Below are 13,671 nucleotides of genomic sequence, written 5' to 3' on the forward strand. Positions count from 1 at the left end.
CGAGGAGACACGGACTCCGCCGGCCTGCGAGCCGGGAAGCTCCTAAGAGAAACTGCGTGGGTTGGAGAAGCTTCAGGGAACCCTGACTCTGGGCAGGATGGTGCTGGGCGGCGAAGCTAAGGCCTGCAGGGGTGGGGGATGTGAAGGAGAAGCGGGGATGCAGGATTGGGATGCGAGGTCAGGACGCGGGAATGGGATGCGGGGCCTGTAAACTGCTGGGCGGTTGATGCAGGGCAGGGACAAGGAGAAGCACTGCGAAGCTGAGCAGTTGCGCGGCACCCTGGCTCGAGGCAAGGCTGTAGGAAGGGATGCAGAGTCGGGATACCCGACTGACTCCAAGAGCTGCTCACTTGTCAGTTTCCTCTTGGTCCCACCCCGCGGGGTCTATCCAGCTCCCCAGTGTTTAACTAAGTCGTGACATCAACACAAAATCCACGCCTAATTAAATTAATTAGGGATTCTTGTCAATCCTGGATTAATGGCCAAGAGCACAGGCAGCAGGGGCTATCTGAAAACCTGAGCGGACTGACCTCCTCTCCCCGCCCCCTCCAGTCCCCCAGTGCTGCCCTACCACTCCAGCACCAGCCCGCCGAACTCGAATCAATCTCTCTCTCTCTCTCTCTCTCTCTCTCTCTCTCTCTCTCCTCTCCCTTTCCCTCTCCCTCTCCCCACCCTTCTTCTCCTCCCCAACCCCCTGGTAGAGGCGACTGCTACCCGGAAAGGGGGCTCACTCCGAGTTGTGAGGGGAGGTAATTTACTCAGAACAAGGGGCCGCCTTTAGGAAGTATAAATAGTGAGACTTCAAGCGCAGCGTCTCTATCAGATCTGAACTCTCCGCAGGAAGAATTGTCAAAGATCTTAACATTGAACAAGCGCGCTCCGGCAGGGAAGCATCAGTTCCCATTTCCCTCCGGCGGCCCCCGCCCCTTCTCTCCTCCTCCTCCTCCCTCTCCTTCTCCTCACCCTTCTTCCCCCTCCTCCTCTTCTTCCTCCTCCTCCTCTTCTTACTTCTTTTCTCCTTCTACTTCTCCTCTTTCTTCTTTCTTCTCCTCTTTTTCTTCTTCCTCCTCCTCCTCCTTCTCCTCCCCCACCTCCTGTCCCATTGATGTGTTATTATTGGGGGGGCTGGAGCAGTAAAAAAAGAAGAAGGAAAAAAAGAGCGGGGCTCGGCTGGCAGAGGTTTAGCGCCGGGCTGACGTGCGGAGGCGATGGAAGAACTTACGGCGTTCGTCTCCAAGTCTTTTGACCAGAAAGTGAAGGAGAAGAAGGAGGCGATCACGTACCGGGAGGTGCTGGAGAGCGGGCCGCTGCGTGGGGCCAAGGAGCCGACCGGCTGCGCCGAGGCGGGTCGCGACGACCGCAGCAGCCCGGCAGTCCGGGCGGCCGGCGGAGGCGGCGGCGGAGGAGGCGGAGGCGGAGGCGGAGGAGGCGGAGGAGGTGTAGGAGGAGGAGGAGCAGGCGGAGGAGCTGGAGGAGGGCGCTCTCCCGTCCGGGAGCTGGACATGGGCGCCGCGGAGAGAAGCAGGGAGCCGGGCAGTCCACGACTGACGGAGGGTAACGACCTGACTGACCCCTGGCAGCGGTTCCCCTTTCCGCCTTCCCAACTCTTTTCGGGTGGGAAAGGACTGAGAGGCCCAGCGGGGAGTAGGAGGGACGCGGAGAGGGCCCTAGACCCCAGCTTTGTAAGCTAGAGTGATAGTGGAAGGGTGGGGGTCCGGTGGTGCGCTCGGTCGTGGGTGGGGTCCTAGTGTGTGGTGGGGGAAGCGTGTAAGGTTTCCGCGCGCCCTTCCCAGATGTTCCCATTCCACCAAAATGCATTTCTCACCAGTCGGAAGATGGGCCCGCAGCCCGGATGGCCCGCAGGCGGACGTGGAAGTTCGCGGGACCGGGCTGCAGGAGGGGGTGCTGGACCAGACGGCTGGACTAAAGCTAGCCTCTGGCGCGGAGTTTGCCGTGAGCGAGAAGGAGCAGAGGTGGAAAGCTTAACCCTCCGGTGGCCTCCGGGTTTGGGGCCACCAAGACCCCTCGAACTCCACAGAGATCTCGCATCTTTGGATCTTAGGGGCCAAAACTTCCCATTCTCTTTGAGCCATGAAGGTAGAAGGAAGCCAACGAAAGCTGAGGTCCAGGCTTCGCTGCTTTTCCCGGGCCAGGCGTTTCGGTTTCTTAGGGTGTGTGTGGGGGTGGGGGAGGTGGGGAATCTACGTTTACACGATTCCTTTAGTGTTTGCATTCATCCGGTACTCGGTTCTCTTAAAGCAGAAATCCTTGGGTGCTAGCGCAGTGTTGGGAAACATCTTTATCTAAATGGCAGAGTGTCCTGTACCAATTCAAAGGAGTTCAACAATAAAATTAATGTGGCACTTGGTGCCTGCAGTAACTGGTGTACTGCCATATTTTTCCAATTAAGAAAATATGTGGCATGCGTGGAATCACATATTTAAGCAATCAATTAAGTTGTTTATAACAGGGTCTGTTCCTGTTTAGATCATTAAGTGGAAATTTGGGGACAAAATAGAGATTTTATGAAGTCTATTAATCAACTTGAAATTTGGACATCTTCTCGAAGCCCCAAAACTTTGAGTGGCATCCACTGTGTAGATGACATGTAATAGACAAAGCCTTCCCACCTTCTTGGCAAAATATGAAGGGTGTGTTTTCATATTTAAATTTCAGTACAGTATCAGTAAAAATACTTTACTATTAAATTGGTCCATAATACTTACTATAATATTATCCACTTACTTCCTAAAGAAAGGACAAATGTCCACAAAACGAACTCTGAGAACTAGAAAATACGGCAATACTTTAGATCACCGTAGTTAGAATGCCCGTCAAGGCCAAGATCTAGCGACTCTTCTTCCTCCAAGCCAGCACCAGATCTTCCTAAATTTGTGAAGTGGTGGAATTACTGTCAAGGTGCCCAGCGCAGCCTCCTGGCCGTGAGTCCACAACTACCGGGCCTGGGTTCACCAGCGCGCCTGACCGCTAGGTTCTTGTCTGAATCCCAGGCGGGCGCAGTTCCCGGGGTTGTCGATTTCCAAGCCAGGGCAAGTATTAATTTCTCTGCAGACCGGCTCTTCCGGAAATGATTTTTAACACCTATGCTAGCCTGGATCCTGCGCTGCGAAGAACGGCAAACAGTCTTGACTATCTAAATTCAGCTTTGACTCCTTAAAAACCCGAGTCTCCGATTCGGGCGCGGAGGATAAAGGTTCCAGGGGGATATATATAGGGTGGCTCTGTATGCTCACACTAGAAGAGCTCCTGTTTTTAAAGGGAGAAGGACAGGAAAGTGGCAGCGGATGTGTGCAAAACCAGAGCAGAAAAAAAAAATGCATATTTTATTAAACATCCGAGCTGCTGGATGCATGAAAAGGCTTTGAGCAACCAATAGAAACCGAGGATCGCGAATATTCCGCTTGAACCTGTTGATCTCTGTGGGTTAAGCGTTTAGGGTCGAGTCTGCGTTTCCACGAGAGAGGGAGAAGAGAGAACAGAGAGAGTGATTGCTTTCGCCGGCCAGCGGAGGCTGGTTTTCCGCCTCTTGCCTTCTGGCCCGGCGTGGGCGGCGAGCCCTTCGGGCCGCCAACATGGCGTGGGCGCCAGTGCTAGTGCGGCCCAGCTCGGGCAGTGGTAACAGAGATTACCTGGCTGCGCAGGGGACCTTACGCAGGGTTTGGTCGGAGCCCTGGGGCAATGAGGGGCGCCTGCAGATGCGGCTCCCTGTGCGGCCCAACAGCTGGGTCTGTTTCTCCTGCTGCTACCCTTCGGCCCAATTGTTCCCAAATTAGACCAGCAAGTTTGCGGTAGGCAGAGAGCCAGCGGCGGTGAGAGCTAGCCTGAGAACGAGCCAGCCCTCTGGGAATGGCCGGTGTGAGAGGCCAGTGGATGGCTTTGCTGCGCCCTTATGCCCAGACCTTGCTCTGTGAGAGGCCTGGCGCCGCGCTTTTGATTTCTCTGAGTGCTTGGGAGAAAGTGAGTGCGAAAGTGAGTGAAGAGCATTTGGTGTTTGCAGGGGAAGGCAAGGGACTATGGGGTGAATAGTGAGGCGGTGAGTCGAGGCACGTTTGCAGAGGAGGTGGGTGGATGACTGTCCACCTTACCCCACCCAGGCAGCCGCTCAGACTTGACCTTTGCGCTTCTCCGGGATATTCTTCCTCTGGGTGGGGTGACGAGCTGGACTAGGATTCCACAAGGGGGAAGGAATCTCTATCCTTTTTTGCGACAAATCTGGTAACGGGATTTGCTGTGCTGTTTTTGTCCGCGTGCGCGTGTGTGTGTGTGTGTGTGTGTGTGCGCGCGCGCGCGCATGGATGCACATTTGGCCCCGCTGGGGTGCCCCCTCCAGTGTCCCCGGAGCTGAAAGATCGCAAAGAGGATGCGAAAGGGATGGAGGACGAAGGCCAGACCAAAATCAAGCAAAGGCGAAGTCGGACCAATTTCACCCTGGAACAACTCAATGAGCTGGAGCGGCTTTTTGACGAGACCCACTATCCTGACGCCTTCATGCGAGAGGAACTGAGCCAGCGACTGGGCCTGTCAGAGGCCCGAGTGCAGGTACCCAGCTGCCAGGAGGTCGAGGGCCCAGGGAGCAGAGAGGGCCTGGGGTTGGAAAGAGGCTTGGAGGATGCACTCCGGAGGTGGTGGTTCTAGTGTCTGGTGTAAGATGAGAAGGAAAGAGATATTTTTACTAGAGGTCTTATTTTCCAAAGTAGATCTTAGTCCTATAGCACTCCCCTTCCTTTTTTTTCCATCCTAACATATGTTCCCAGCAGAAGAAAGCTGTGCTGGGCTTTCTCCCAGAGTTTCTATAAACCACACCCCCCTCGCCTCACACTGGCTTTAATGTGGTTTAATCCTAATGGGCCTACTTTTATAAGGCTAAAAAAAATCCCACAGAAAACGTTTTATCTCTGGATGCCTTAAAAGTTCCAAGGAGTATTTTGCTCTCCGGAGTTGGATTTCGTTGAAGGTCTGCTCTGCGGGGTCTAGGTTTGTCAAGCGGATATGCCAATTAGGTTTATAGATGTGCAGACTATAAAGAAAATTAGTAACTGTTAAGTGTAAGTGTAGAAATTTACAGTCTGCTGTTAGCGGTTGATCTCAAACTGTGTGCGAAATAGCAGAGAAATAAACGCATTTTGGTCACTCTTTGTTCGTTATTTTAACCAAGGCAACGAACCTGACCCTAAAGAAACTCGATTTTAAAACAAACCACATATCTTGGTATTTATATTTCCAAAGCCTGCCCCCAGCACGTGCCATACCCAATAAAGTTAAGATTGAAACAGATTTTCTTTATTGGTTGTGGAGGCAAATGTAATAGCAAAAATAGGCTTTGGGGGCATTTAAAGGGGCAAATTGTGTACATTCACATACACATATCCTTCTAGCTTTAGGGGGAACAAATTTAAATGTTTCAGATTGTATTTCCACTCAAATAATAAAATAGGAGAAAATGATGGTCATTATTTGTTTGAACACATGGAGTAGTTTTAGGCCCGCACATCTGCAGCTGTTACAAAGTATCGCTGTAACAGATACTCCCTCGGTCTCTGGACACAGAGACCACCATCTGTAGCGAACTATGCGCAATTCTTAAGGGGCTTCCCCGCATCTTGTAATAGGATCAGGAAAAAAAAAAAAAAAAAAAAAAAAAACCAGAGCAGTCACGTTGAAGAGGAAAAGTAATAATAGGCTGCCTTGCTCATCACAGCATCCGCAGCAGAGCCTTCCTTTTTAAGCCTCTCCTGCTTTTCTGTATGCACTGAGATCTCCAGAGGCTCAGCAACCCCTTAAAAATATGGTGATAATTATTACAGTTACGATTATTAGTATCTTAATTCCAACTCTTCTAGGGGAAAAAAAGGCAAGAAGCCTCAGGCCATGTGAATTACACAAAGGATGCCACCCTGGCAAAAATCCACCCTTCTCTTACACTAAATAGCAGAGAAATTTTTGAAGATTTACATTGACTATGACACTTACTTTCAATAATATTCAATACCAATAAAAGCTCTGACACAGTATTTTTACTTTAATGGGGTTTTTTAAACTTTAATTTGTGAGTCAGTCAATACACTTTATTATTGAAAATGGAGTACAAAAGCAAGCTTTATATGCATTTTTTTTTAAAAAATCTGTCATAGTGCCTGTAAAAGTTGTCAAGTTTAAGAAGGTAACATCCAGGAGAACAAAGTACCTTGGAGTTACTTAATTCATACAGACCGCACTCTCCTTTCACTGAGTGTTCTTTTTTCTCTTAAGAAGTGAACTTTATATCATTGTTTCATACTTTTATTTACATTTTAGTTATTTTCTAGATGTTTTCTTACTCTCCTAACTGCAAGCAGTGGCTTTTTCTAAAGAAGCGAATTCGATTATCATGATAATGGTGCACAATTATTCTACCACTGTGTTTCACTCTGCTGCACAGAGGAACAGAGAAATTCTAAACTTCTTTGTAGTGAGGCTTTTATGACACTAATTACCTCTCCCCAACCCTTACAACTCCTTCTCCCCAAAAGAGTTATTATTTGCTCTGGTGTTTGGTTTTTCTTTAAGATGAAGCTAATTAACATTATGAGCTATTAATGAGCACATTCTTCTCGGGTCTTAACTGGGCAAATATCTAAACACATTATCATATTGGTATCAGGTACCAAGCAGAGTTTTAGGCCGTGGGGACTCTGTTATGTGAAAAGATTAAACCAGGACTAATAGTAATCTATCTTGTGAAAGTCTATAAAATCTATCTTTCTATTTCTGTAGTTAATTTACATGTTTAATTTGGAAATTGAGGCTGTTTTATATAATTCAAAGATTGCTTGCTATATCTCCCAATTCTTGTCTATACCACGACTCTTTTCTCCTTGTAATATTGTAATTTAAAAAAATTTTTAGTCATAACATCTAGGTTTCATTTTCTTTCCTTCTCCATCCTGTAGGTTTGGTTTCAAAATCGAAGAGCTAAATGTAGAAAACAAGAAAATCAACTCCATAAAGGTATGCTTCTTATACAAGGAACATTTGATAGTCTAAGCAAAGAGAGAAGTAGTGAATATTACTATTATAAAGACAGAAAAAAAAAGAAATCTCAAAAATAGCAATGAGATTTTTGCTTGACTTCATAATCTCCAAGGGCTGTTAATAAGAATTCTAAAGATTGGTAGTAAATTATATTTATTTAAATTATGGAAGCAGTTTAGAAAGCTAATAGTCCAGTTTCAAAGGAATTCGTTCTATCTTGTACCATTCGGAACCCTGAAAAATGCTAGAAATGTTAACCTCACATTATTTTTTTTTTCGTTTTGTGTTTTTTACAGGTGTTCTCATAGGGGCCGCCAGCCAGTTTGAAGCTTGTAGAGTCGCACCCTATGTCAACGTAGGTGCTTTAAGAATGCCATTTCAGCAGGCAAGTATAGCCTAGTTTCAAGCTGTTTTTAAATACAAAAATACCTGCATGTTTGCTTGAACTGTTGAACATCACCTGTCTCTGAGCCCAGATGTCAGCGTCTGCGCAGTTGGAGAATCTATTTTGAGATGACATAATGGACCCACTACCCTTTAAAAACCTATGCAGCATTAAGGATCCATATGCCTAGTCCCTTCTGTCCTCATGGGAACCCCTGAAGAGGCCTGGGGACAGTAACCGGTCCTTTAAAAATGCACCTAAAGATTGCACTTCGAGAGAGAGGAAAGAAAAGCTTTTTGATTAAGATTTTGTCAAATCCAATACAAAGATTAGTCCTAAATTATTTCTAAGGCAATCTTCTAGATATTTTTCTAAGTATTTTCTATCTCTTAGTCACATTAAATAACTCTAACGGAAGAAAAATAAATACACACAAGTACTCCCAGCTCATAGTTTTGTTTTTTTCTTTGTTTTTAAATCTGTTTCTGGAAACAAAGCTTCATCTCTGGTAAAGAGAAAAGTCTTGGTCTTCCCAGGACTGCCCTGCCTTTGCAATCCCTTTCTTAGCCATAAAGAAACCTTTAAGAGTATATTTTAAAAGTACGGCCTGCAGCAATGATTTAATCCTGGGAAATCCTAGTGTTCTGAACTCCCCACTCTCCAAGCCTGAGGGCAAAATCCTTTCCCAACCAGTATCTGACCTTCCCCATCCTCAGCCAGGACCCCTGCTTGACAAGGCTGTGATGTCAGGAATTAGCTCTCAGTCTCCAGCGACTTGGACTGGGGAGACTCCTAGGTGTGCCCATGTATTATTGAGCACTTAGCTCTTTTGGTGCCACAGGACCCTGGCATTCTGATGCTGGGCTTTGGAAACGAGAGAATGACTGAAGAAAGAAAGAGAGTTGACTTTTAAAAGGAGGCCTTTACTACTCACCCAAAGATCACCAAAAGGTGATCTTTGGGCCAGCAGCAGCAACACCATCTGGGAGACTGTAGAAATTCAGAATCTGAGGCCCCAAACTAGACATTTTGAATCAGAATCCGAATTTTAACGAGATCGCTGGGTAATTCTTATGGCAGTAAAGGTTATAAGTACCGACTCACAATTGTGCCTGTTGTGGTAAAGAAGGAGTAACTTCCCTGAATGACATGAAAAAGTTGGGTAGTTTGCTTGGTGGTACTCCGTTGTTTTGATAGTGGGGTAAGAGGTGCAGGGCAGCATCAGGAGAAGACGGTAGGGATCCTCACCCTCAGTCTTTCCAATATACCATTTCAGCCCAGTTCTCAAGGGAGGCTGCCATATTCCTGCAGATGGGGGTTCCCGGGATGCAGGGAAACAAGCCTACACTAAGCGAGTTTCGGAGACTCAGGGGGCACTGGAGTATCCATATGGAAGCCCAGATTCAGCAACAGGCTGAGAAGGTCACTGTCGGAACAAAATGCACAGCCAAACGCCCTCTCCCCGTGCCCAAACCCAACCCAACTATCTCTCTAGCCAAGCTGGACTCCGTTAATGCTCTGTTTCTATTCTGTTGTCACCCTAGGATAGTCATTGCAACGTGACGCCCTTGTCCTTTCAGGTTCAGGCGCAGCTGCAGCTGGACAGCGCTGTGGCGCACGCGCACCACCACCTGCATCCGCACCTGGCCGCGCACGCGCCCTACATGATGTTCCCAGCACCGCCCTTCGGACTGCCGCTCGCCACGCTGGCCGCGGATTCAGCTTCCGCCGCCTCGGTAGTGGCGGCCGCCGCAGCCGCCAAGACCACAAGCAAGAACTCCAGCATCGCCGATCTCAGACTGAAAGCCAAAAAGCACGCGGCAGCCCTGGGTCTGTGACGCCAACGCCAGCACCAGCGTCGCGCCTCCCCCGCGGCATTCAGCCTGCACGCCCTCCGCGCCCTGCTGCTTCTCGGTTACCCCTTTCAGACCTCGGGAGCCGGCCCTCTTGCCGTCTCACTGACCATCCCTTGTCCCCTTTCGCATCCTGGACTTGGAAAGCCAGACTTCACGCAGGACCAGGGATCCCACGAGGCGCGCAGGCTCTGTGGCTCCTGCCCATTTTCCTACCTGAGGGCCTAGAATTCGGTTTTGTAGGAGCGGGTTTGGGGGAGTCTGGAGAGACTGCACAAGGAAGTGGTGGAACTGCGAAGTGTGGCTCACCACAAAGCTGCAACGATGGACTCTTGCATAGAAACAAAATCTTGTTAACAATGAAAAAATGAGCGAACAAAAAAAATTGAAAGACAAACCGGAGAGAAAAGGAGAAAGGGAATTTATTGCTATTTGGCAGAAGCTGAAATTGTAGAACCAAGAAGCAAAAACAAATTTTAAATTTAAAGTATTTTATACATTTAAAAATATGGAAAAACAATCCAGACGAATCTAGAGAAAATGTGGGGGAGTTACCAACTTAAATATGTGTGTTTTTAAAAGTGCGCTATGAAGGCAAAGCAGAAAGAAGAGGTATACTTATTTAAAAAGCCAAGATGAAAAAAGTGCGCAGCTGGGAAGTTCACAGGTTTTGAAACTGACCTTTTTCTGCGAAGTTCACGTTAATACGAGAAATTTGATAAGAGAGGCGGGCCTCCTTTTACGTTGAATCAGATGCTTTGAGTTTAAACCCACCATGTATGGAAGAGCAAGAAAAGAGAAAATATTAAAACGAGGAGAGAAAAAAATAATATTAACACAAAAATATGCCACAGACAATGATTTCTCTGAGAAATTATTATGGCAAAACTGTCCGGACTACTGACAGTAAATTCCGGTTTGCATGTTACTTGTATTCCATTGATGGTGTGTCCTCCTCCCACCCCCTTAACTCCCATGCACTTGCTCCATTTTCATCTTCACTACGAAAAACAATACCAAAAGCATCTGGGAATTGGGATATATATATATGGATATATATATATATATATATCCATATATATACATATTTGCCCTGTCTTTCATCCTGGGGAAGAAAACAAAAAAGTCAGAAAGGGAAAAAATTATACTCCTTGTCCTAAGAAGACAGACAGAGGTGGGCAGAATATGTGGGGAAAGGAAAAAGAAAACAAGACCACGAAATGAAATAATGAAGGTACAGCGCCTCGCTGTGCCAGACACAGTAGGAGCTCAATCAGTGTTAGTTCCCACCATTCCCCTTTTCTCCTATTCCTTCTTGTTGGTTTCCTGAAGTCCTATTTGAAGACAGTGCTTTATTTCCCCCTCTCTATCCCGTCAAATTAACCTTAAATAACACCCAGCTAGATACAGGCACTAGGTTTGTGTAAAATATGTTGATACACACGAACAAAGTTTATTTTGGCTATAATGTGTGGACTGACTTTCAACATTTGCATTTTATCTCACAAAGGTGTATCTATTCAAGTAACTTTTTTTTTTTTTTTTTTTGGTTGTTTCACTTCATATCGCTATTTAAACTGGGATACCTTGGACTAATCCAATCTGTATCCCACTTCTCTAACAAGCCTAAGTTTGTGGGTTTTTTACCTTCTAATTTACAAGAGGAAAAGCTCTTCTAACTGAACTTTGGTATGCGGTTGAGCTTTGTAACTATTTGTTCTCCATGAAAACAAAATTATTTATATTTGACATATTTTTTTCTAGTGTATTAAGTTATTTTAAACAAAAGATGTTGTTATCTCATGATGTGTTGTCAGTACAAAATGTTTTGGCTCAGCTTCTGTTAAACCTTTTAAATAAGTGCCAAGTTATTAATTGAAGACACTTTGCGATCAATTGAATGAAAATATTGTTTCATTTGATGGGGTTCTCGTCATCTTTGTTCCTGTTACTATTAAAATATCCAGGATAGTCTTTCCCTTTTTCCTTTTGATTAATGCGTATCTCTCTCGAATATACCAACTTGGAAAAGCGCTTGCCTCTGCTCTTACTTGACGCAGTCAAGGGGCAGTAAGAAGGGTGTCTCTGTGGCTGTCGCTATCGCCGAGCGCATTTCCAGCCGCCCACCCCCTCCAGTTTATCCACCGGATTATGCTAAACTAATGAAAGAACAAATAATAAGTAAAATAACATAGGATAGAGTAACTCCCGTCCCCATGAAGGACTCTTGTTCTTCATTTTGCTGTAATTTCAACCTTTAAGTTTATTTGGGGACACTTTTGGGAGGAAGAAAAGAGGGATCAAGCGGTGCGAAATCTACCTGGGTTTGGTATGGCATAATCGACCATCAGTCCCAGGTCGTTGACCCTCTCTGGGGGGGGCAGGTGCTGACTTCTGAGCAGGAAAAGAGCCGCTAAGTGGGGCAGGCGGGGGCACTGTGCAGGGCGGATCCCCCGCTTCACACTCCTGTTTAGGGCTTTGGCTGAAGCAGCTTCTTCATTGTTAAATTTAGAAGGTGGAAGCCAAAATCGGGTTTAGAAAAAGCCTTGCCTTGCAAATACTGAGGCGCTCTCTCTCTCGCCCCATCTCGTGGCCCCCTTCTTCTGAAAGAAATCCCACTAGTAAAGCCCAAAGGTGCTGTCTGTGTGGGGGTAGATGGAAACCTTGAAGACTCAGCCCGGGACACCAGGTCCGGAACAGGACTTGCCCTTCCTGCGCGGGCTCTTGGGACGACGGGACCTTCCGCGAAGACTGAGGGGGTCCTCCTAAGCGTCCCTTGGGACCCCGCACCGTCGTGCTGGAGGGTGCGTAAAACCCCCTACAAAGCCCCGAATCTTCCAGCAGTGTTCCCCGTCACCCCCACCTGGCCCTCTACCAGGTCTGAGTTCGTGTTCAAACCTGTTCCTCACCCTAGCCGTGAGCGATAGGTTTCTTTAACTTTAAAAGACCACTGAACAGGATTTGGGCCGTATTCAGTGCGCAGGCCTTGCGGCTCTCCCGGATGATGAACGTCGGTAGTTTTTATAATAAACGTCTGCCTGAGGGCATGGTGCGCCTTGAAGTAGCCGGGCCATCCGCCACGGTCCTGTGGCCTTCAGCGAGCTCCAGTCGGCGCCGGGGCCGGGGGTCCAAACCGGCTTTTGGAGCTCCAAGCTCCAAAGCCTATCCTAACCCAGATCCCAAGGCAGGTTCGGATACTGGAGAACCTGGGGCAGGGGAGATGGTGGCTCGGTCCCGGGGCCAGCCTGTACCATGCGGTGGAGCGCGGGGGAAGCCCAAGGTCAAAGGAGGCGGTGCGTCCAGGCCCTGCTGGCGGAAGCGCGGCGTATCGGGACAGGGGTGCGGCGAAACAGCGAAGGTCGGTCTGGACTGTCCCGGGCTACAAGAGCCCGTTGGGTTGGGCCCGGAGCCCTGCGGGAGTCAGGCCGCGGCGGGAGCGCAGTAGGCGGAGAGGCAGCCAGGTCCAGCAAGAAAGGCCAAAGTTTCTTGGCGCCATCGGCAGCGCTCGAGTCGGGCGAGACCTGTGGGACCAGCCCCCCGGGGCGCCCTTGCCTCCTCCCGCTTCTTCTCCCCCAAGACTAACCGAAGAGAAGCCGCTTTCCATGGCCTTGTAGGGCCTCGTCCTTCGGGTCCAGGCTCCTTACACAGGGTCACGCAGGGCCCGCTCTCCCGGAACGCCAGTACCCAAACGCGCAGGCAGGCGCCTCGGTGTGTGAACAAAGGTCCAAACCCCAAGTTCCTCAAACTATCCCAAGAAGAGGTCTGAGGACGTCTTCATTTTAAATTTAAATAAGGCCCCAAATACCTGTGGTTTTGGTGGAAACTCAATAATCCTAATATAATTAATAAAGGACACCCCCACTCCCTGCTCCCCAAATCTTTTGGGCATGGAAAACCTTCCCGAGTTGCAAAATTCATGACTGGAGAAAAATGAGTTAAAAGAGATTATTTAAGAATTATTATTATTAAGGACCCTATGATATAAGAGACACAGTAAGATCGGTGCCTTTGCTTGGAGCTGAACTGATATACATTTATTTTGAGTTTTCCCCCAGATTTATAACTTTTTTGGATCCTCGGATGGTAATACTTTAGTATAATGCAATGCTCAAATTTTGGAACTATTTCGATTTCTGAAAAATGCCTTTTTGGCTTCAGTGACATAGAATCCTGTTTTTTCTTCACAATTCAGTTTACATCATAAATTGCAAACATTTGCAATAAGACCTCAAGATTGTTTATTTTACATAACCTCAAGCACTTGACTACGTTAAACAGCAGTACAGAAAGTCTGTGAAATCAGTTAAATGTGTGTGAGGGAATTAAAGGATCACTCATTTTCATCACATAAACAAAGCATTTACGATTGTTTTGATTGTCAGTCTCCCAATTTTTAGTCTT

The 13,671-nt window shown here is 47.4% G+C and overlaps 2 protein-coding genes across 4 annotated transcripts in view; one reads left to right on the forward strand and one right to left on the reverse strand.

Annotated features, from left to right (window-relative positions):
* The window catches only part of RSRC1 (arginine and serine rich coiled-coil 1), a 459,685-nt gene extending 457,452 nt beyond the window's left edge, over positions 1 to 2,233 (reverse strand). The window contains exons 1-2 of the mRNA XM_035278262.3: positions 1,826 to 2,233; positions 1,284 to 1,667 (exon numbers count right to left, since the gene is read on the reverse strand). Of these exons, the coding sequence (XP_035134153.2) occupies positions 1,284 to 1,667; positions 1,826 to 2,233 (792 nt within the window). The remainder of the gene's footprint in view (positions 1 to 1,283; positions 1,668 to 1,825) is intronic.
* On the forward strand, positions 981 to 11,189 carry SHOX2 (SHOX homeobox 2). 3 transcript variants are annotated; one of them, XM_035278268.3, is made up of 6 exons: positions 1,173 to 1,554; positions 2,098 to 2,175; positions 4,352 to 4,560; positions 6,951 to 7,008; positions 7,329 to 7,417; positions 8,962 to 11,189. In XM_035278268.3, the coding sequence occupies exons 1-6, from the start codon at positions 1,209 to 1,211 to the stop codon at positions 9,253 to 9,255; spliced, it is 1,074 nt and encodes a 357-aa protein (XP_035134159.1). In that variant the 5' UTR covers positions 1,173 to 1,208; the 3' UTR covers positions 9,256 to 11,189. The 3 variants fall into 3 exon arrangements, with proteins under 3 accessions (XP_002759505.1, XP_035134158.1, XP_035134159.1); XM_002759459.6 differs by lacking the exon at positions 2,098 to 2,175 and having other exon boundaries at positions 981 to 1,554; positions 8,962 to 10,073; XM_035278267.3 differs by lacking the exon at positions 2,098 to 2,175 and having other exon boundaries at positions 981 to 1,554; positions 8,998 to 10,073.
* The last annotated feature ends 2,482 nt before the right edge of the window (positions 11,190 to 13,671 follow it).

Source organism: Callithrix jacchus, chromosome 17 (genome assembly GCF_049354715.1).
Source record: "Callithrix jacchus isolate 240 chromosome 17, calJac240_pri, whole genome shotgun sequence".
Classification (NCBI taxonomy): Eukaryota; Metazoa; Chordata; class Mammalia; order Primates; family Cebidae; genus Callithrix; species Callithrix jacchus.

Coding starts and splice junctions, on each gene's coding strand:
- SHOX2 (XM_035278268.3), top strand. CDS start 1,209: ATGGAAGAACTTACGGCGTTCGTCTCCAAGTCTTTTGACCAGAAAGTG. Junction 4,561..6,950: donor TGTCAGAGGCCCGAGTGCAG/GTACCCAGCTGC, acceptor TCCATCCTGTAG/GTTTGGTTTCAAAATCGAAG. Junction 7,418..8,961: donor TAAGAATGCCATTTCAGCAG/GCAAGTATAGCC, acceptor TTGTCACCCTAG/GATAGTCATTGCAACGTGAC.